Below are 24,554 nucleotides of genomic sequence, written 5' to 3' on the forward strand. Positions count from 1 at the left end.
GCTTAAATATTTAGAAAGAACATAAAACTAACACAGCTTTGCAATCTCGTTTAACATAGTGTTATTTACAAAATCCACAGGGGAATATTAAAACTTTATCTACATTCACACCAGCCATTCTTCTCATTGAAGCCACATTGCACATTTAAAACACAACTTAAACATCCTGTATGAGTATGTCAACATGGTACTCTGAATTCGACATTCATATAAACACTTATAAGGTCAAAATTGCTTCTTCATACTCGAATGAAAATAATAAAACTCGTTGTCCCAAATGAGATGCGCGATTACCATACTCTAACTATTGCAATGGATTGACAATAGGAGAAATTGATTGCGGTTAAGCTCCTTGAAAACGATCAAATTTTCTGTCAAACCTAACGTGCTTATAAATTTATGGTAGCATGAGTTTTATTGACACTTTTCTCCAAAAGCATCTTGATTAAACATATTTGACAAAAAAAATTGATGCGTGTGCAATTATTTCATCCAAAACCTACGTAACTGATTATATTCATTTAGGACAACGAAAAAACATTGAATAACAGCATGTTGACAATGTGGAATGCTAAAAGCAAACAAGTAAAGGCACAGAAGGTACATACAAACTACCGCCACACAAACATTAGACAACTTTGTTCTCAGCAAAGCTTATAGCACTACAATGAATCGATTGTCATGAACTAAATGGAGATTCTATTAAGAAAATGTTTACTAACAATACAATAATAGCCTACAGTTTGGGAATTAAAGCAGTTCCGATAAACAGGGGTTTACACAGTTCGTTGTATGAAATACTAAGCAAGTACTACTCTATATATACTTATTTAAAAGCGGACACAGTATTTGTGACTTAACAATTATACATTCAATAGCTTATCAATAGACAGTCTTTTAGATAATAACAGCAAATAAAAGCAAGGTACAGTTAGAACAGGTGACAGGTTACTAAGTTAATTTGCAAGTTTTTTTTAAACATAAGAAAGTTGCATATATTTTTTTACATTCAATTTTTGCTAAATGCTTCCTTAAGCCAACTGTACTTTGCCTCTTGCTAGTGACACATCTTTGTGTTGTAAAAATGTATGGATGTATGTTAATAATTTATTATAAATGTATGATATAAAGGCCATTACACACTGCAATACAAAATATAGTGTAAGAGATAAAAATTGTCATCTATGCATTAATATAAAATATGATGGTAAATTAAAAATATATTATGTTTCAATTATCATCTTGAATAATTTAGTTTGTGATAACTTCAATTTAATTATATTGAAGTATAAATAATAATATTTTCATATCAAACGAAAATGTGCAACAATTGTTACAATATAACCAGTGCCAACAATAAAACAGTAGAAAAAAAATAAATCTAATAGCCCTGAAACATACATATATATGGCTTAATTAACAATCACATTAAGATCCAATAACAAATTCCCTAAACATATAAAACATGTTTCAAAACAATTTACAATAGGAAGATAATCTCATGTTCGTTATAACATACAATTGGATATTAAGCCTAATTTACATTATTCCAGTCCAGCGAAAGCAATCAGTGCTGGATTACAATTGGAAAAGTTGTTACCGACACTGGAATGCACTGAGTAGACGCAATCCAGCGCAGATTTCGATCGCTGGACTGGAATAATGTAAACTGGGTATAAGTCTCGCGCGACTTTCCTTAGCCATCTAAAAATATTACATTGTAAAAATATATCGACAAAAATTTTTCCAAACACCAGTTTTGATATTGCTTAAATTATCAAATAATAATAAAATATGAGCAAGTAAAATAAGGCAAGATACAGAAGAGAACCACTGGAAGTGTGCAACGCGGGCACGATAACATGAGAGGCACGAAGAAAATATATTATCGCGTGATTGCTTTGTATTCTATTCAAACACTTATGTTGTACATTTTTTACTTGATAAATTAACGGAAAATCATAATTACAATTTGAAAACTAGTTTCGGTATTAAAAAAAATCTTGACTGTTGTGAGTTGGAAAAAATTTTATAAACTATATTTTGCTTCCTAATTCCAGTTAATAATCTTTGTATATTTTTGCACTTATAGCGATAATTTAATTTCTATATCACAATAACTAATATAAAATGTACTCAAATCAGTATATCATTTACGTTATATTTATAATTGAAACATTAAGATAGTGCCGCAAAGTGGGGGAAAAATGTGGGTAAAATTAAATATAATTAGACAGAAAATTGTAGTTAGATAAAAAAAACATTTAAGCATTACTTGTTATGAAGATTAAAGTAAATTCAGTCTACAATAATTATATTGAGCTTTTAAAACAAATAAAGTTAAAATTCGTATATTTTTTTAGTTATTTCTAGCCCTTGTATTTTAAAGATAAATAAAAAATACAAAATTTTGTAATAAACAATGTTTGTTGGAACTTTTGACTATAACGCGTCATGTAGAAAGCTAAAAAGTTTTTTGACCTATTTGATTCTTCTTTTGTATTTATTTCGTTTAATCAAAATGTTACTAAATTAAATATACGAAACGAAATAGTAACAAAGTCAGACCTCGATGAAATCTAAAAAAAAAAATATCTGAATTCACCAGTTTATATAATTTATATTTGCATTGTAAAATACTTATTTTATTTACAAGAAAAATCTAAAACTTACTAATCTAAGATAGTTACATTGTGTTCGTAGAAAATAAATACAATTTTGTATCAAGAATGGCCGAGGTAATAATAGTTTACCGCTATTACTGTACTACAATTTTCAAATTTCAATGCAAACAAGCAACCTACAGTCTGTTCATTTTGTCATACATAAGATTTATTATTATTAAATTTTATCCCGGATAAAACTTAAGTCCTAAAACAGATTCAATCTTTACAACAATATGATTTCCTCAAAAAAATATTCCTATTCACAAAAATGAACAGACAACAGATTAATAAAGTTTTATATATGATCTAGCGTTTATCTACTTCACCATTACTATAACACAAAATACTCAACGTTTACAGAGGTCCGGTCCTGTGAGGGTCCAATGACCGACTGTATAAGGGTCCTAAGACCCGTGAGAAGACCTAGGTGTATAGACACCATCAATGTTAAGGTCGCTACACCATGATGGGGTCGTCAGAGGACAGCTGTCGGTGCAGCAGCCGCGAGCGCAGAGACGCTGAGCCGGTGCTCAGGTCGTCGGTGCTGCCGAACTCGCCATCGTGGTCCGTCGTCGACAACAAGTCGTCGTCAGATGTCGCTCTGAAATTGTATACAAATAATGAATTAATATAAACAGTACAAAGAGGTAAGGCAGAAATTAATTAAATTACATGATAAAAACAACAGCACTTATCACTATGTATCGAGGGCGTACCGTATGAGGGTGGGCAGGTTATTGGTAAGTATGGCCTTCTCCTTCTCTATCTCGCTGATGTGTCCCTCAAGCAGCTGCTGCTCTGCGCGCGGATGAGCGGCGTCTCTCAGCGTGCGCAGTCTGTACGAGGCCGTGTGACTCGCCGTGTCCAGCGTCGCAATGTCCTGCAGCATTCCTCGAACCTATACATAATACAAACCATTAATACGATAAATAAGTAAAACTTTAGTGTAATGTTGTGTGTATTGTTGTACTAACTGTGCGCATCTTGTCAACTAGTATGGCCTCTAGACATGCTGTCTGTCGCGCGATGTCGTGCAGCGAGTCCTGCGCCGGCTGCACCTTGTGTGTGCGCAGGATGCACGGCGCGAATACTATAGCCAGCGCGTTCGGACCCATCCTGCAAACATACACACAGACAAATATTAGTCATATAAATGTTTTAAACTGTAAAGGACTGTGGAAGAATTAACTTATCACGAAACTATTAAAATCGATGTATCTATAAAATTATTTAATTGTTACTTTATTTAAATAGTGACGTAACTCACCTGTTGTGATGTTCACCCAATGCCACCCTCGCCAGGTGAAATATCAATCTCTCCACCAGGTCAAAATTTGGTTTTGGCAATTTCTTTAGTATCGTAAATATAGTTGATACTCGTTCCTGTTAAAATTCATTTAGATTAATATTGTAAATGTATGTAGAGAGCAACATAAAAATACAATTTATATAGTGAGAATTTATGAAGTGTTACCTGTGGGTCTGTAATCTCTGCGGCGAGTATGAAATCGTCGTAAAGATCGAAGGTGAGGAGCGGCTCCGGCAGCTCGCGGAAGAAGCTCTTGAGTACGGAGGCGCGCACGTGCACCGCGTACGACTCCAGCCTGTCCACGCCCTCCTGCGGCCGCTCGTCCAGCAGCCAGCACAGCTCGCGTACCTGACACACATACACATCACATCATATACACAGCCTAATCACTCTCTTAATGTACATTTCTCATATGTAAGAGTAAAACGTTATAAATCATGGAGTTTTTTTTTATAAATATCAAGCAGAAGCATACCTTAGAACTAAGTCCACTTTTCCTGTATAATCCTTCAGTGTAAAGACCAGTCATCTCAATGGTAGTGATCAGCCTGTCCACCACTATGGGAATGTTGCCCTCACCCGTCGGCAGCTCACCCAGCGGCACACCAAATACCTACAGTAAAAATACCAAAATTACAAGTACAACACAATTTTGGGTATAATCAGGGGCGAAAAACCTCATACTTTTGTTTAGGATCTGTGAAGTATACGATTTCAAGAAGGTACAAGCAAAAATTAAACCGACCTTCCCACGTCTGAGTACGCCAAGCTGCTCCCTACCGCCCGCGTCTACCGCACCTACGATGGCCGCACCCGGTGTCACTGAGTCCTTCCTGCACTGTGTCGTCACCTGCAATACAAAACATGTTTAAACATACTAGCTAGCTATAATATGAAACTAGAAGACTAGTTAACAAAAACATGGCATCTTTTCACTTTAGTATTGTTTTAGTATAAGTCTTTCTTGCCCATAGTATTCGCTTGCTTTAGTGCTAGTACAAAATCAAGATTACAAGTGTCACGGCAGTGGAGTAAGCTTAACCAATGCCCAAAAACTAGTCCACGACTATTCAAATGACTTCATTTGGGTAAGATTTGTTTTGCAAATACCTTCATATAGCACTTCTTGTGAGAGGTGAGTTTGCACATCTGGCAGATGAGCGAGCGCTCGATGGGCCACATGAAGAACGTCTTGCAGATCTCGCACTCTGTGGGGATGTTGATCATGCACAGGATGAACGTGTGCCCCTTGTACTGGATCGGCTCATCCACCTGGAAACAACATTAAAACAATATATTTTGAGAATTTCTCATTACATTTATATCTTACTAGCTTTTACCCGCGACTTAAAAAGTCAAGAAATAAAAAAGTTCCTATGTCCGTTTCCTGGTTCTAAGCTACCTCCCCACCAATTTCCACCTAAATCAGTTCAACCGATCTTGAGTTATAAATAGTGTAACTAACACGACTTTCTTTTATATATATAGATTTTAGATACAGATTTTTACTACTTTACATAATTTTGATGAATTGAAATAATATATAACAAAGGCCAACAGCAGTGGACGAACTCAGGCTAATAATGATGGTGATGAACAAAGGCCTTTCACACAGATTCATCTAATTTGAATTACCCAACATTTGTGTATTACTAATTTATTTTTATGTTTTTCAATACTTACCTTGATTTTATAGAAGTAATAGTAATCAAAAAATATATTTCCAACTTACTTTCCGTTTTTTATCCTTTTTCCTCTTAGTCCTTGTTTTATCTGTTTCGTGTTGGCTCATAAATTCGTCCATGAATCCTCTGAAGGCGTTGACTCCCATCGTGATGGAGAGTGTGGAGCCTTCACGCGCACACACCGTCTCCATCACATGCAGGAAGTTACCGATCAGGTCCTTGTACTTGAGTGCTGAGCCCCGCGTCTCCACCACGCTGTAGGTGGCTACTAGGTTGTCTTTGAACTCTCGCAGTGCGTGCTTGAATACTCTGTCAACCTATTAAGAAAATATATTACCTATTTCCACTATTCATAGCTGATTGTGCTGTGGTAAGACATTATTTTTTGAATTTCAGTGTTAACTCTTGTCTTAACAAGTTGAGAAAAAGAAGAAGTTAATAAATTTTACAAAGATTTTTGTAAATCAAAAAATAAAGTTTGTCCTGAAATAGCTTATGACTATTATCTTCATAAAAATATACAAACCTCAGACTGTTTCTCATTCTCTGAAGACTCCATTTGATATATCTTCTTCGTGATAAAATTCTGCATCGCTTGCAATTCAGTCGCGTCAGATATTATCTTGTCCGTTCTGTCCATGAACTCTGAAGTTCCTGTCAGACTGAAATTAGAACTGACGGAACTTTTAGATTGGTCTGACAGGGAATTATAAGCCGAGTCTTTTATAATTCTCTTTCTATATTTGTGTCGTCCTCTTGGAGATATCGTTACTGGACTGGAGCATGGCATTGTGATGACACCTTTGTTCTGTATACATTTGGTGTGGTAGAGTTGTTTGCAGTCGATGCAGCGCTGACCTTGTGTGATGAAGGCATCAATCGCCTGATGACAGTACACGCATTTATCGCCTTTCGCGAAACGTGTACCTTTACGAAACCTGGAAAAGAAGAAGACTTAGTCATAGTGTAATTGTTTTTGCACTCAGTAAATGAAGTTAAAATTGATATTTACACCTGTACCTGTACAAGTTGAAAATGATTATTATTTTTGTCGATTGAAAATTTCTTTATTCAGAATTTAGATATTAGTTAATGAGTTTTTTAAGTGTCGTGTATATGTAATATGTGTGTGTACCTGTGTCCGGCGATACGGAATAGTCCATTGCCGGTCTGTCCGATGTAGTCAGTGGAGCGCGGGTCTGCGGGGCGCAGCTCAGGTACCAGCTCTGGTCTCCGCTCTGGAGCGCCGGGCGCCGGGTCAGAGTTGCGACGTCGCCGCGCCAAGCTCGCATCCGTTCTACTACTGATAAAATTTAATATTACATTGTTTTCTTATAGAATTGTCGTTTTTCTACCTTTTGTAATGGGATAACTCATTAGCCATGTTGTATGGGGAACGTATTTGATTTATAAGTCACTAGCTTTTACCCGCGACTCCGTCCGCGCCGAATAAAAAAAGAAAAGAAAACGGGGTAAAAATTATCCTATGTCCGTTTCCTGGTTCTAAGCTACCTGCCCACCAATTTTCAGTCAAATCGATTCAGCCGTTCTTGAGTTATATATAGTGTAACTAACACGACTTTCTTTTATATATATAGATTTGTACTGATCAATCAATACATAGTATAAAACAATGTCGCTTTCGCTGTATGTCCGTATGTATGCTTAGATCTTTAAAACTACGCAACGGATTTTGACGCGGTTTTTTAATAGATAGAGTGATTCTTAAGGAAGGTTTGTATGTATAATAAATGCATAATATAGTAGAGAAACACTGATAAATTTAAAGTTTTCTAATGTGATGTCGTAAATAAGCACGTTTTTTTGCGCTTATATTGCAAACGCTGGCTGAACCCTACGAGATAGACCAAAATAATGTACTACAGTATTGTTCACCTTAAAAAGTTCAACAAAAAAGTCCGCGATGGTATATGTCTATCTCTTAGGGATAACCCAGCATAACCATTTTTATTCTTTTACGAAGTGATTTTAAACAATACAGCATTAATCCTTATCCATTTAAGTACCTTAAATAAATTGTGCATTTATTCTGTAGTAGGTATATTTTGCATTGCACCCGTGCGAAGCCGGGGCGGGTCGCTAGTTATGGTATAAGTTATTATGTTTAGTACTAACATGTCTCTGTCAGGTAGTGGAAGGGGCAGAGGGCGTGGTGCAGCATCAGTACGATCGCTAGGGTCAAGGTCTGCGCGGTCTGTCTGCGCTGCACGAGGAGACCGCCGGCTGGCGCGCGCGGGCGGCGCAGGCGCAGACCCTGCCTCTGATACACGCTGCGCTGACACACAAGCTGGAATCACAATTAGGTACGTTTAAAGAAAAATGTAACATTTTTGTAGGAATATGTAGAGTTCACGAGATTGTGGTTGTTTAAATATTTCAACATAGGTATTTCCTAGTATTTTTGTTCGAAGACGTTTATCGCAAACAGAAATTATATTATCAAGTAACGCGATAATAAATTAAACACAGTAATAAAATAGAAAGTGTTACATTTGTCTAACTTATGTCGTAGAAAAATGATGACAATTGTTTGTTGAATATCAAACTTACCATAATAAAGTATCAACTTTATACACAAACCACAATAAGACAACATAAGTAAAGTCAACACGATTGCTAAACTGTAAATATCACGAGAATTCTTTCTGGAACCTTCCAAAAAAGACAACATAATAGTTATGTTTCACATATCAAATTCAAGATGAAAATGCGAGCCAAAATTGTATTCATACGATCATTTGAAATGTAGAAAAAAAAGTTATTTGTATAAGCATTAGCTCATTCACAATAGCTATATAATTTATTAATGACCAATTGTATTGTAAAAAGATTTGAAATATTATTTGTTGACAATGAAAGTTAATCCTTTTAATGGCTTCAAATTGTGTGTTTACTTTGTCTGCAACGCTATTGTTATTTCGCCCTGTGTTTATTAAAATATAATTATTACGGCGCCACGATTACTAAAACAAAAATTAATTTAACTAGTCAATTTAGATTTTAGTTAAAATTTTAATTCAGTAGTTTCATTTTTATGCATTACTAGCTGTCGCCCGCAGCTTAGTTCGCGCGGATTAAAAAACTTGGTAAGTAGACTATTTTCTACATCTGTGCCAAATTTCATCAAGATCCGTTAAACCGTTCTGGTGATACCTTCTAACAAACATTCATACATCCAAACTTTCGCATTTAAATTAGTATAAGATAAAAAAAACGCTTGTGACATCTTACTTTAGAATATTGAATTCAAAACAGATTGTCAAAATATGTATACTATTAAAATATCTATTATGTTGTTTATGTTTGGAAATGTTTGGAATTGCGCGAATATATTTTAATTGAATGGAACTTGCGATATTTATTATTATTAATGGTAACAAAATTGTTATTTAATATTATTACGAATTAATGACATAATAAGAACTCATAACCTGAATATATGAATTAAGTATGCTAGGATCGTGGCAAATGAAAATTTAGTACCTCTGCCTACTCCTCTAGGTTATGAGAGCGATATTTGATATTTTTTACCTCCTATTAATGTAGTGTAACAAGTTAATCAAGAAAATGTGTGATACCAGCATCAGAGTTGGTGTCGTGGGCGGGGCGGTGTGTTGTGTGGGCGGGGTGCTGCGCGGGGGCGTGGTCTCTGGGCGCGCGCCGCACGGGCGGAAGGCTCAGCAGGCTCGATAGACTGCGCTGGTACATTTGAGGTGACGCCTTACTGTATAAAATAAACAGTTTTATAATTTCAAATACGTTTCTGAGATAAGTTAAAAACAAAAAGAGTTGTTCAACAAATAAATTCAAGTGTAAATTATATGTGTACCTGACGCTATTGAGGCTGGCATCTTCGCCGTCGGCTTGGTTCCAGTCGCTGACCTTCCGCAGATACTCCTCGCTGCTGCTGGCCAGCGACTCCGCCAACTCGCGCTCTCGTTTCTACATAATTCACATACTTTGTTTAATACCCATCAAATTTCTTAACAAAAAAAGAATATACAAGGAGGAATAGAAACTGCAGTCCATGTTACTTTGGTAAGTCAATAGAAAGTCCATGGCATAGTGGAGTATACAATCCTTGTACCAGTACGTGTTGAGATATGACCAATTTAACAAGAGACCTTGTTCCGTTCAGTAATGATGTAGTCGCGGTCCAGCTTGAGCCAGAGCAGCTCGTGCGCGATGTCATCAGCGGTGATCTTGCTGGGCACAGCCACCGCGCCTCCCGGGTACTTGCTCACGTGCCAGCTCTCTTCTGGAGAAGACTCGTTTACCTCTTCATTTATTGAACTACAAAAATACACAAAACATAAAATAACACGGCAATAATTGTGTAGTACACTTTCTAGAAGAGTAGAAATGATAAATAAAGGCGTTCAGACTACAAAAGGTCAAAATAGACTGTGAAATACTGTCACTTAAATAGCCGTGAAAATTTTTATACTTCTTTAAGTCGGGAAAATATGTTATTTGCTTTGGCTTGGATTAGATTTGTAATCTAAATATAAAATAAATAACTTCTCTATATCACCTTGTACTAGACTGTTTGAGTGGTATTTCATTGACGTTCTGCGTTTTTGAGATCCTTTTCTTTTGATTCTTAGCAATTATGTTCTCCAAATCGTGTTTATTGTCCCAACTAGAATAAAAATAATAAAACAGTTGTTTTATAAATCGTATAGTTGAAAACAATCTAGTAAATCTATATTTTTTAATACATACGTATCAACGGGCAAAGAGTAAGTCGCCCTTAGTGCTCTGCCACTCGCAGTACCATCGAACAATACGTCTCTACAACAAATTAAAGCAATGATCATCTATCTATATATATAAAAGAAAGTCGTGTTAGTTACACTATTTATAACTCAAGATCGGTCGAACTGATTTAGCTGAAAATTAATGGGGTGGTAGCTTAGAACTAGGAGACGGACATAGGAACTTTTTTATCTTGTGTGAATTTTTTTTTATTCCGTGCGGACGTAGTCACGGGTAAAAGCTAGTTTGATATGAAAAGAAGGATCTATTAATGTAAATGTATAGTTCTAATTTAGGATAAGCACTGGATGTGGGTGCGCTGTGAAAGTAATTTAATGTTGTGAGAATCTATTTGTACTCACAGGTCCATAATATTCTTGAGCACGAGCATGCTCTTGTCGAACTCGGGCGCGCAGTACTCAGCGGCAGCGCTACCTTCATGCTGTCAACACGCACACACAATGTATCATGAATTTTATGACAAATAATGTAACTTTTATTAATATATTTAATATTAACACAGATGATATGACAGAATTATAAACGCGCTACAAAAATCAACACAAAGGGGAAAAGAAAACATTCATTAGACCATTAATCGTGCTAAAGTTAATTTTCACAAATTGTAAATCAAGTGTATTGTTTGTGGCATATTAATGATATGTGTGAAGTCAACCTGCACTGAGTCAGGGTAGTTGACTATGACCTAGTCACCCCTAACTTAGGGTATGCTCCGAGCCCCTCAGTGGGGAAGTACAGTGAGCTGATGATAATGATATAAAACATATAAGAAAGTGTACCGAGTTGTTGTGTTGTGTTGTCTTGGGGGGTTGCGGGTTGCAGTGCGGGGGGCAGTGCGGGGGGCGGGTGGTCTTGAGGCGAGGTATGTTACGACGCAGCAGTGCCCCGCGCGCATGCGCCTGGAATGCGAGGACTGCGGCCCGCAGCGCCACGTACCAGCGCCGCACGCGCACGCCGCGGTACCACGCCTGCAGCCGCGTCGCCGCATCCTGCCGCGATGACAACCATTGCCTGCAAACATTCATATTTTCATTATTTTAAGCTTTAATTTGCTATTTACAAGGAAATTATTTCTTTAAAAAAATCATTCTGTTTATCTATGACCCAGTATTATTTTAAAGATATAGTGGTGTGACATAGTTGTCTTATTCGATCGACTGTCGTCCGTTACAAGTAACGTCTAAGTGTCATTCAAGGGCCACTAAGGGAGACTCTTAGCGTAAATCTAGTATGAAAAATCTATACTAAGTGACTATTTACTATTAATTGAGTATACATTCTGAGTGTGCATTTATATATGTACCTGCAATATCCCTGTATAACAAGAGCAGCACGACGCAGCGCCAGGAAGCGCCGCCGCTCGAGTACCGCGCGGTGCCAGCGCTGGATCGTGATGATGGACGCCATTATTTGTTGGTGCAATCGGTATTCCAGTTTTCTCTGCTCACTTTCCCTCATGAAAATTTTCGTAGCCCCTGTAATATTTTACAAATGGTTTCTTGAATGGAAAATGTCACGAAACTTCTTTGTACGCTATCATTATACGGTAATATGCAAACATATGACTGGATATTGTGTTTTCATGCAACATAATACTTTTTACAGAGGTTTGTTAAAAAAAAAGATATAATTTATAAGAGCAAATCTTTTTTTAGAATATAAATAAAATCTATTGAAAACTTTTAGAGATATATGATGTACTTACCGACTTGATAATTATCTCTATCCAGATTCAATGTGGCTAAGAAGTGCCTCACGTCCGCCTGCGAGCTGAGCAGACCCTTGGGCAGCAGGATCCTGTAGAGCTGTATGAACTCCTCATAGGTGAGGCGCACGTTGTATCCCGCCTGGCGGATGCGCACTGTCTCCAACATGCCCGTGTACCGCAGCTGACGCTGGACGGTATCCTCGTCGAATACATTCGATATCTTGTCACCGTTGGATTTTATACATCTGGAGTTGAAAATGTTGTGATTAACTATGTATTATTAAAGAAACTGTAGTGTTTATATTTTTTTTTGTTCAATCCATCCATCCAGCTTCGTAACGCCCACTGCAGGACATAAGCCTCCCCCAAAGATTAAATTTTTTTGTTCATTAAACAGAATTAAGAATCTAATATACAAAATAACATATTACAATTTGTAAAACAATCACATGAACCCGTTAATGTACACTCTAAATTGACATTTCATTACATAAAAAACAATCAACAAATAGTTAATCATAACACTAACAAACCTTATAAAGAATGGATTGGCCTGATTCAAGGTTTCCATTAGAGAGGCTAGAGAATGTTGGAACTGAGCCGCTACGGTCATAGGTTGTTTTCTTTTCCCGGCAGGTGCCGCTGTACGTCCCGCCAAAGTCTTCACACTTTGTAAGTTCTTCAGGCCCTTTTTAGCCCGCTCTCGGGGCCTGAACGACTTGTTTTTCCTGCCAACCCCAAAGTTAACACTCAAAATAATAATTTAATGTTAATACTACCCAACCACCGAGAAATTTAAGCATGCCAATATTACATATAATAAGTAACAGTATGCCCCTCTTATTCAGTGCTGAAAAAAAATCCGAATAGAATAATAACATAGGCTGATTTTGATAATTTCTACTTAAAGCTAGTAAAAGCTATTTGCCCAATATCTAATAAATTTAAATTTTATGATATACAATATAAAATTAGTTACATTTATGATTCATTAAATATAAGAAAATATAAATAGCATATATAAGAGTACTTCACCAACTTCACCATAAATGTAAGCCAACAATATAATACGCATATAAGCACAAATATAAGTACAAAGTTCCCGTTACAATATGTAACAACTACACAATACAACATATTTAATTAATCACAAATACATAAGTACAAAGAAAATTAAAACTATAAGCCATCACCGATAGAAGAAGTGAAACCGCAACCGAAAGATGATTCATCAAACAAAATTTAAAAAAAAATGGTGAAATTAAAGATAAGAAAAAAATTAAGACGCCATAATATCGCCCGCTTCATTTTTATCGAATTTTAAATTTAACAGAGATTTTTATACAGATTTTATATTATTTTTTTTTGGAATGAAATATAATTTTTGATAATCCTAATTAATTATCAATTTAAGATCGCGAATGGCAATTTTAATTCGGTTTGGTATTTTAGTTTTTTTTTTTACAATAAAGTACCATAAACCGTTTGCACTTAACATTAGAGCATTTCCGGTGTGCTCAGACATTAGGGGAGAGTTGTTTTGTTTGATGAAGGTACTGTGCGAGGCATAGAGGGCGCAGGGCGGAGGGCGGAGGGCGGAGGGCGGAGAGCGGAGGGCGGAGAGCGGAGGGCGGAGGGCGGAGGGCGGAGGGCGGAGGGCGGAGGGCGCAGGGCGGAGGGCGGAGAGCGGAGGGCGGAGGGCGGAGGGCGTGGTGTCGGGCGAGCACGTACAGGACGATCTGGCTGGCGCGCTGCATGACGTCGGCGTCGTCGAGGTCGCGGTCGAGGCGGCGCGTGCGGGTCTCGGCGATCCTGTAATGTTTGGCGGGGCGCGCGCCGCTCTGCCTACCCTCGCTGTTGCCGGCGCTGTTGCGCACGCACACCTCGCGCGCCTTACTGCCCGCTCTGTGTGGCGTTCTTCATTGTATCCCCGCGAAATTAAATTGCGATATTATAAATTAATGTAACAAAATTATAAATAAACTGGTGCGTCGTGACACGCATGCATCGTGCTGGACCGTGGGATGTGCCGTTACTATAAGTTTACAGTAGTTATATGAGATCGGTATGGCTATTAGCGTAACGTTCTAAATCACAAGACTGTCATTAGATCTCAAAGACATACTTCATCATCTTTTCTACGAGTCAACATCATCCTCCAGTCTTTTGTACTTATCTCTAAAATTTAACAAAACTTACAATTTGCATTTTATATGTAATTTTACCTCACTTAATCATAAAACAAGAAAAAGGTAATTGTGTATTACTGCAAAGGATTATGACATTGATTAAATGTTATACAATAATTTTGAAACTTCAATGGCACCGCAAAATGCCTTAGAAACGAATATTGACTTTTAAAAACACCAATAATACACCTTTCTAATAACAGTCTTGTGTACTAAACAAAAAAAAAAGTTGTAACAATATATAAAACACGTAGAAGCATGCGTTAAGTGCATACGAGTATAGTAGAGGCATGCCATAAACTGTGTGACTTACGCAATGCGGTTGATTGCAAGATTGATTGACGATACTGTCACCAGTTGGCTGAGCAACAAGACATATCATTACATCACAACGTTATTAGCACAAGCTTACATATATGTAGCGTATACCTACATATATCATACTATATATGGACCTTCATTTCATATTGTGTCCAACTAAACTATTGTTACTATGCTCCACTGTCGAAATACTTGTACAGACCGACAAAGTTACCTGACCCGGTGGGCTTAAGTCAAATTAAATTATAATAGCTCACTAGCGCCCCTCTGATAATATCAAAAAGTGTAACAAAATTCTAGTCGTATTATATAGACCGACAAGGATATCTGAGCCGGTAGACATAAGTCAAACTAAATATATCTTTTTGCATTGTAGTTGTCATGTTATTTTTCTTCTATACTACTTTCTATGCCCATGTAGGTTTTACATTCTGTCAGACAGAAAAAACCGTGACAGGTAGTGCCTCGAACTGTCTCAGATATTGTTTGAATATAACAATCTAGTCAAGTTTATCATTTTATGTAATTTTTGCCTAAATAGGTTTTATATATATTCAAAGAGAATTAAAAACGACAGTGGCGCCTCTCTCACCGGTCCAGATATCCTTGTAGCCATCCTTCTTATTCTTTTTAATAAAACAGTAACATGTAATACAAGTGTTACGGCAGTGTTCACGGTTAATATCACGCTGCGGTCAAATCATTCTTGTTTTTTTTTTCTAATTCAATCTGTGCACAATTATATGTGTGTGTGTTAATAAACTCACCTAATAATGTTATCGTTGACAGATTGTATGGATGGACGTGGCACTCTCGAGGCACCATCTACTCTGTGCACTCGATGTCTTCTGCCTGCTTCTAAAAATGCGAAGTAACCTCTGAAAAAGTTAAAAATCCATGTTTTAAAAAAAGATTTAAATAAAAATTTTGATTCTTCCAAACACTAATTTTCAATAATAACGTATTTATCACATAAATAATACTATTTTCTTATCACGACAATAAAAAGTGTTGAATGTTAGTATATTTTTAAGGTATTGTGATGAAATCCAATGATTTATTAGCTCTATTACTTTTTAACTAAGGGCTATTTTTACCTGAAAAACGCACGCACAATCGCCCATCGGAACACAGCAACAGGATCAACACCCACCAGTTCTCTAACGAAAGCCAGTGAGGAATTCTTCAACACGCTAACTATGTCTTGTCGCATTAGATCTAGATTTTTCTCTCGCATTGCTGTCACCTGTAACGAAAATATTACAATGAATTATGTCATATATCCTCGTGAAGTTTATATGTGACCTTTGCATGATGTTAAATGGTAATACTTTTTTAAAAACTTGCACAATATGACTCCTGTCTTTGGATGTAATAAACCGCCAAAAAAAAACATACGAATTGATCAACCCGTCTTATGTCATCATTAAAAGAACCATAATCGTTTCTATATCCTGCGAAGCTATTAAATAGTACTGTACCTGATATTTAACTCTACCGGCGTAGTGTCGCACTACGAAAGCAGGCTCCCTCCTCTGAGGTTTCTCGTAGAAAGGATTGTCTTCGTGCACAGAATTAAACTTTTGTAACAACGTCTCATTTGTGGCCCATGGGAAACTGAAAATATTAACAAAATCTTGTAACCTTGTAAATCCCGTACAAAATTTAGCCGACTAACTACAAAATAAGTAATTACAAAAACAAATTTATCACACGGGTACTGCATTTTCAGGATAAAAACTATATCATATACATTCATTCCAGACTACATTTAATTTTTGCCAAACTAAATTTGGATTCATTCACATTTATAATAAGAACTAACTTGCACTGATCATCGAGCACACACAGCAGGCCGCTGGGCTTGCCCTCGATGAGCTGCAGACAGCCGGTGTTGTCTGAGAAGCCGATGTCGGTCCAGCGGATACCCTCACGTCGGTACTCCTCCTGCTCGTACTTGAACACATGCTGATTGAAGTAGTACTGCAGGTGCTCGTTCGCATAGTTGATGCACAACTGCTCGAAACTGTTGTTGGGACCGAAGTCCTCGAAACCAAATATATCCAGAACGCCTGCAAATTCATTAATTACATATATTAGCAACCCATCCCGGAATCACAGTAGATTTTGTATTTTTTTCATACAATTCAACCAAATTGACAATCGGTCCATTACTTTTTGAATATATTTATTACAAACATACAAAAAAATCTAGTTATAATATTACTGTGGATTTATTAAGTTTGTTAATAGATCATAAATGAAGTAACTAACCTATACTATGTCCCTGATGTTCCCGCAGCGTGTCCTTTTTGGAGAGCAGAGCGTGGTTGACTTGCATCACAATCCAGTCAAACAAAGCACCATACAGGCACTTCGCCATCGCGTCCCGAGTCGCTATTGCTTCCGGCAATCTGGATGTAACAAACAATCATGTCAATAAACATCACAGATGCTATCTATTACTACTTTTATGTCTATTAATCTGAACATAGCCAGGAGTTTGTAATTGGTAATTTTTCTGTATCTGGAATACCGCGAACGAAAGCAACTGTACCTGTAGTTAATGACGAGGGTTTCTCCGGACGCCCTCGCCCTCTTTGAGGTGAGCGCGGCAAGCAACGTCTCCTGCTTGACCCTCAGGAGGGAGGAGATAAGGGATACCACTTCGGGGTTACGTACACCTACTGCCTCGTCGTGGTGGTACGACTTACGTTGCGGTTGGAACTCAACATTACCTAAATAAATGACAAAAGTGACATGTTTTAACAAGAGTAAAAAAAATATGTGGATTAAATATGTAAGTTAAATGCAGTGGGTGTTTGTCTAGCAGTGGACTAATACATACATATGTATCATCAAAGTATAAAACTCATGTAGGTCAGAAAATTAGGATTTACTATGTGATAGTATGTATAACATTCATAGAAAAGTTTTGATTATTCTGGTGTGGACTGGTTTTACCATTTTTTTACATTATGGGTACACAGACTTGAAAACTCAATCACTAGGTCATTCATTATATAAAATATACTTCAACATAAAATCTATTTAAGAAATTATAAAACATGATAATAAACAAGTTCATTAAACTGGTTGATGTTTGAATTTAAATATTTATATTTAAGTGACACATTGAAGATAAGAAAATTTTTGCTAGTTGAAGTGCCATTTAGTAAAGTTATTAGATAAAGCATATGATAAGAAATGTCACTAAAGTACCTTAAATTACTTTATGGAGTTTTAAAGCATTTTGAAATCAATCAAGATAACAATAAATCAGATAAACTCACCTAAAAGGAGCACAGCTGACAGCACAGCAAACAGCCTGCGCTGCTTGTCCAACGTAAAACCTACCATGTCCATGGATTGTTTTAATCTTGAAAACTCATATTGTTCATCTACACCCGGCACTACACTACAACCAGTCTTTGATAAATAATTATATTTGTCCACAGTAAGAAGGTGTAACTGTTCTCTCTCCTGCTCCGATGCACCCGCCAACAAATAGTAAAACACATGATAATTCCTCTCATTGCGGCCCTGACTGCATATTCTCGATTTCTCCAGTAAATATTTTTGCACCACTGCACCATGGACCATACCATTTTCCTTATAGTTAACTTGAATAAATTTGCCAAAACGACTTGAATTATTATTGTGGGGCGTTTTCGCATTACCAAACGCCTCTAGCACTGGACCCGCACTTAGAATTGTTTGCTCCACACCACTACCGTGTGATCCTTTTTGACTTAACGCTGTGAGATGATGGAGAAGAAAATTTGTACTTTCAGTTTTTCCCGATCCACTTTCACCACTAATCACTATACACTGGTTCGTTCTCTCGCGTAGCATAGTATGGTACGCGGCGTCTGCAACTGCAAATATGTGCGGAGGTAGGCTGGAACCTATTCGCTTGTTCTGGTAGAGCTTCACATACTTCGGATTGTAGATTGGATACAATTTAAATGGATTGACCGCTATTAATATTGATCCCACATATGTGTAAATGTATCCAGCCGCAAACCTTGCTCTCAGGTTATCGAGCAGCGTCTGTTCATTCAGCTCTGGCAATTGACACAAGTCAGGGTACTCTCTATCTTTGGGCTGATACAGAAACCTCTGGAAGTAGTCCTTTATCAGCTGCGGGTCAACAGAAAACTTCTCCATCCATGGCTCATCTGGAATTTTCTCCCGTAGATAGAACCTGACAATGTGATAAATTTCAAATAAAGTTGGTGCCATATTGGTATATAAACAAATATAAAAACATAATTACATTTGAATAAGTTGTAGTTATAGTATTTTTAATATTAAATAGTTGGGGAAACTTGTTCAATGTTGTGTTTATTGCAAGTGGCAAATTTTGTTTGGCAGGATGGCTGTTATCACGGCATACGACGACAGGAAGAGTGACTCACACGCACAACCACTGTAAATCCTAACAGTTCTGTATCCCTTCACTATGAATCCTACAAATCTTAAATATTCATAATTTCAATGCAACAACTAAAATTGCAAATTACTTTGATACAGTAATTATCCACACCCAGTAGTCAACTTATTCAAGTAGATACAAAACATATAAGGAAACAGACAATTTACATAATTATGAGAGGTAAATGATTAAATGAATCATTGCAGTACAATGACTGATACATATAAACAACATACTAGTACATACAATAAAAATGTCCTAATATAAAGTAATATTACTCAAGAAATTCTTATTTTAAATTTTTTTTGTTCACAAAAACTATCATAAAAAATTTACTCTCTTCAAAACTTATAGAAAAAAAATTGTACGCTTTACATTTTTATCTACATTAAAATAAAACATAATCAAATTGTGAATAACCTTCTTTTATGATTGGTCTGTCAAATGTAAAAATATTTTTTAAATCCAATTAACACCTGACATTAGCAAGCTCAGAGAAATAAACTTCAGTACATCAGCATAGATATAATACATTACATAATATGATTGTAAATACCTGTAGTACTGATCTGTATTGTTATTAGGCCACAGTAACATGACAGCAACCGGGGACTCATTGGGGCCGAGCCGTCTTTCCTTGCATTCCCCGCTGATTGTATCACCAACCACCTAAATAAGCATTTATAATTTTATTAAACATGACTATATAGATTTTTTGTATTTAGTAGATATATTCATTAATAGCTGTCCATTTTTATCGCATTTATTAGTTTAATTGTAACAATACTGTAATAATCTTCTTGATATACATAATAACAACCATTCATACACACATTCGCATTTATAATATTAATAAGATTTCTCATGAAGGCTGTAATTATTTATTATTTTAAATAAATCTGTTGTTTAAAAAAAGTTGAATATTATTTAGTGAATTTAAAGTGACACATAACACTATTTCTGCAGAAGAACTTTGAACATTAAATATGACACATTTTATGACACTAACAAAAATCAACAGTTGAGATAGTGACAAAAGACCTAATAGTCATTTATATACAGGAAAGAAAAGCCAATGTTGAATAACTATGATGACTAATATCATTATTTTTTTATTGTCTATTTGAGGACATGTATTAGATTAGATTTGCATACTTTATTTAGTGCAACTAGGTCCTAGTAATAATTTTAACAAATTCTTGGGATAATTGGAAAAACTAATTCCAGTTTGGTTTTAACCACAATTGATAAAACTGACTTAAACAATGATTAAAATAATTTTATTATCACTAACAACGACAATTAGATTGAAATTGGTAAAATAAAATCTAGATGTTAGTTCCTTATTTCGTAAAATACTAATCTACCATATATGCCTATCATCCATCATATCTGGTCTGTATTCACTCTATAGTTATTCATACAACTTATGTTTTTGTTATTTCTATTTTCAAAAATGAAGGTGCATCTAACCAACCTCAGCCAGTTCATACGGTCCACCAGATCCATCTGTTAATTTAAGTTTTTCTGTGATACAGCATACTATCTCCTCAGAGCTTGTCTGCTTTGAGGCTTCTACTGATAGTGCCTCATATTGTGCTGACAGAGCTCCCACAAACACCTGCAAGTAGAGTTTGTATAAAAAGTATTTTATTTTACATTCCATATTATCTGGTCTAAAATCTTTACTCTGCTATATTTATTAACCTAGTTTCTAAATAAAATTTTTGTGTTTTTTTAGATTGTACAATATAAGAATGTAAGCTTATAGTTGGCAAACCACTAAGCTGTGTATTATTTTTAAGTAAACCAAAATGTAACAACTGACATATGTACAAAATGTTTAACTTATGTATTAATCAAGACTGTTACTAACCTGCACAATATATCTGTGATTTTCAGCATGTGCCATCATGCAACATTGTTCTAATCCTGAGAGTTAAAATTGTTGCACTGGCACCTACATGCCATTTTTCTTAAAGTTCCGTCTTTATCGTGCATACTTCGTAAATTTATGCATCTCGCACTGATCGTTCAATTCCCACTTCCAACCACTGGTATATAACATTGAAACTTACATGTAATTGCACATTAAAATTATATAAATCGGAGAAAAATAAATCTGACCCCCTGCAAGATCTGCGGGTTGTATTCATCCGTGACAGCATTACAAAATGTCATGTCTGTTGACAAACCCTCACATGCTGCTTCAGCTTCGGTTCCTTTCTTGTTTTTTGTTACTATCAGTTCTTATAACGATCAACACCATACACAACTGAGAAGAGAAATCTTAGATGTGGGTCACATGCTGAACGAATACATGTCCCAAGCTCGATAGTTGTTATAAAATATGCAGGTTTATGATTTTTATTAATTTACAAACGTTAACAATACCTCAACTTTGTGGTTTAAAACAACTCTGCAAAGGCCTTAAAAAACAACACTTCCGATTAACATACAGGCATATAGCGATTTCGGTGTCTCCAACAACCTGTTATTTGTCATACACAACTCTTGTTTAACTTGCGCACCACGTAATCTCACCAACAATGTATTTACAACATTAAACTTGTTTGAAATGTCTGTCACTTTTCAAGCGTTTTTATTGATATCAGCATCTTATTTCGATTTAAAAATCCTTTTAAAGAAATTGAACCACCATTTTTATTTGTGTGTTGAGATGAATCGTGTATCTATAGTAAAAGCGTGCAATTTAAAAAGGCAATGTAATTTTATTAAAAACTTCCAGAGAAATAACTTCTTAAATTGGTAGGATTTTACATCCAACAGATAACAAAATGTCTAAACAATAGACAATATAACATTTATTTGATCATAATGCTCGTTTCTATTTGCATTTGACCGATTCCATTAAAATAATATTTTATAAACTTTTGTACCGGGAAGGGCGAAGAAAAATAGGAAATTTATGCCTCTTGACTTTCAGAGCGGATTTAAACATAATACGGTGTAATAATTGTTGTGAATTTATCAGTCAAATGGCGTTTACTGTCGGACATAGGTAAAGGCCTCCCGCAAACATCTTTACAAACACCAAATCCTATGTTCGTGGCAATAATTAGACAACAATTGTCGATAAGCAAAAGTAACATTTTATTTAAGTATGCAGCATCCCCTTCAAGATTAAGATATGTGGCGTATAAATTGAGACTAGTACACAGGTTTCACTGACATTTTTGTAAAACTAAGTATGTTTGAATAATTTATTTATATTAGCATTGTGGGTTTGATGCAACAGCCACATTTTATTGAAAGGTCAAATGACTACTAAAATGCCTGGTTAACAATTTATTTTAAGTATGCCGGTACAGCAGCACTTAAAATCAGTGCTAGCTTATAGTTGGCATAGTGTAAACACTATTTAGCACTAGTAAATCTATATAGTTCATGAAACACTACTCCCCTACAATATTGGCATAATGTAAACCGGGTGCAATGTCTACTATCCACGGGTTTTGTGACATGAAAGTTCTAAAAATAAGACAGTAAACTTTTAAAATGATTTAATTAATTAACTTAAAAAATATTTACAAATATAAATAATATCGTAATGGCACATTAGGCTGAATTAAAACTAGATAATCATTTGACATTTTTAAATCTAATAACTAATAATAACACTTAAAAATAACCGCGCCCGCGCGGTATTTAACGTAACTTATTTCAGTAGACAAGCAACAACATATCAGCATGATCTATAACTACCTAATATAGTTAGACTTTAATTCTTTTTAGTATGTTTCACAAATAGCGTCTTGTCCTGTAAGCGTGGGTGGGGGAGGAGCGTTTGGCAAGTGCGGCGCTTGCGCTGGCGGCCGCGCGGCGTGCATGCACGCGGCCATGCTTGGCGAGGTGGTCGGAGCGCGCGAAGCGCTTGCTGCACTCAGCGCAGCGATAAGGTTTGTCGCCGGAGTGGCTGCGCCGGTGTCGCGCCAGCTCGTCTGACCGTGCGAATCTCCAGCTGCAGCCGCCCCACGTGCACTTGTACGGCTTCTCGCCGCTGTGCCTTCGCAGGTGCGCCCTCACGTGCGATGCCTTGGCGTAAAGCTTGCCGCATTCGCCGACCGGACACCGGAAAGCGCCAAGTTCCGGACAAAACGTGGGCTCGCCCCATGACCGAGATTTTGGTACAATCTCCGTCGGGTAACATTCTTTCTCACTTGCTTCATTCATCGACGCAGCCGCGGTCTGAGAGCTCTCCCCACATATAGTCTCTAAGTCGATACCGAGCACGGACAGCGCGCCTAGGGCCGGGTCGTCACAGCCGTCCACGGAATCCGACCCCAATTGTAGTCTGTCTTCGGATCGATCGCAACTTAATGCTTCTAATAAATAATCGTCAAAATTCACGTTCTTGTCTAAATCTGCAAAGTCGAAGAGTACAGGCGAATCATCCTCAGAACCGTCTCTCGTTCTTTCGCAAACACTACCGAGAAACGCGTCACAATTAAATTCCAAATCACTGATCTGCCAATCGTCCACGTCGGCGGTGACCGATGTCGGAAGCTCGAAGTTTATCAAGCTCTCTGCCGGAGAGTACTCAAATAGCAGCTGATCATCAAGCGCGGCATCCTCGAAGTTTAGGTCCTCGCGGTACATCTCGGATCTGTAAAGTACGAACAGCTTCTTATTCTCCTTCACAAATTCATCAAATTTAATGAATGGATTGGTAAAAAAAAAATAACACTCACAGCTATCGTCAATTTGTTTGATTTTGTTTGGCAGTGATCGGTAATAAAAAGGAAACACGAGCACATGTGATTGGAGCGCGTGCGCTTGGATCGCGGCTGCGCTGCAGAGTGCGGCCAGGCCGGCGTCTGCAGCGACCAGCGCCGGACACCGCGACGGACGCCCGATAACACTCATTATGTCCGCACCCGCAAACCTTTTCAGCACAACATGTCATACGTCAAAAACACCATTCCCTGGCACTAGTCTGCCACGAAGTAATCTATCCCTTTCGTACTTGTATTCGTTTGAGACCGTTATTTTAAATGAGGCACTTTGTTGTTGTTTAGATATGCTCGACACATTGCGCATTAAAAAGATAAAATAGAACAAAATATCAATTACGACGGTATTTATTGAATATAACGACAGCAGGATCGTTCACTTTCTACGCGCTTATCTCTTATTTGTTCGACCAAACGTGCAGTTCTTTTACCTATGCATTTACATTGTAATGTTTATAATGCTTTGTAGAAATCCTACATAGTACAGTATTAGTGCCCTCACAAGTGTATGTATTTACCTACTTACGAGGGCACTAAAACATAAATTTTGACTGTTTATTGATTGTACCGCTTGAGCTTGCCTGTTTTGAACTTTCTTAGTTTATAATTAGTATAACGAGACCTCAGCTTTCTAATAAGAAAAAGAGAGAGTGATCCTCGTTCAATAAAAAACCAAGTAATATA

The 24,554-nt window shown here is 36.8% G+C and overlaps 2 protein-coding genes across 2 annotated transcripts; both read right to left on the reverse strand.

The window, feature by feature from the left end:
* Positions 1–2,700: 2,700 nt before the first annotated feature.
* Positions 2,701–21,796, reverse strand: LOC106709967 (unconventional myosin-IXa). The gene is made up of 34 exons (XM_045682755.1): positions 20,993–21,796; positions 20,594–20,737; positions 19,673–19,785; positions 17,972–18,885; positions 17,236–17,416; positions 16,953–17,092; positions 16,504–16,750; positions 16,160–16,295; positions 15,776–15,924; positions 15,446–15,556; positions 14,671–14,718; positions 13,900–14,085; positions 12,702–12,896; positions 12,166–12,413; positions 11,764–11,935; positions 11,240–11,471; positions 10,802–10,881; positions 10,407–10,475; positions 10,216–10,323; positions 9,806–9,974; positions 9,511–9,623; positions 9,260–9,405; positions 7,797–7,968; positions 6,796–6,963; positions 6,187–6,598; positions 5,708–5,977; positions 5,086–5,247; positions 4,721–4,825; positions 4,451–4,588; positions 4,141–4,323; positions 3,934–4,049; positions 3,641–3,782; positions 3,383–3,564; positions 2,701–3,267 (listed from the first exon to the last, which is right to left on the reverse strand). The coding sequence occupies exons 1-34, from the start codon at positions 21,026–21,028 to the stop codon at positions 3,123–3,125; spliced, it is 6,132 nt and encodes a 2,043-aa protein (XP_045538711.1). The 5' UTR covers positions 21,029–21,796; the 3' UTR covers positions 2,701–3,122.
* Positions 21,797–22,696: 900 nt separating this feature from the next.
* LOC106710028 (transcription factor Sp1) lies at positions 22,697–24,051 on the reverse strand. The gene is made up of 2 exons (XM_014501973.2): positions 23,829–24,051; positions 22,697–23,743 (listed from the first exon to the last, which is right to left on the reverse strand). Exon 2 carries the CDS (start codon positions 23,734–23,736, stop codon positions 22,879–22,881), a length of 858 nt encoding a protein of 285 aa, XP_014357459.2. The 5' UTR covers positions 23,737–23,743; positions 23,829–24,051; the 3' UTR covers positions 22,697–22,878.
* Positions 24,052–24,554: the final 503 nt, after the last annotated feature.

The sequence above is a fragment of the Papilio machaon genome, chromosome 20 (genome assembly GCF_912999745.1).
Source record: "Papilio machaon chromosome 20, ilPapMach1.1, whole genome shotgun sequence".
Lineage (NCBI taxonomy): Eukaryota > Metazoa > Arthropoda > Insecta > Lepidoptera > Papilionidae > Papilio > Papilio machaon.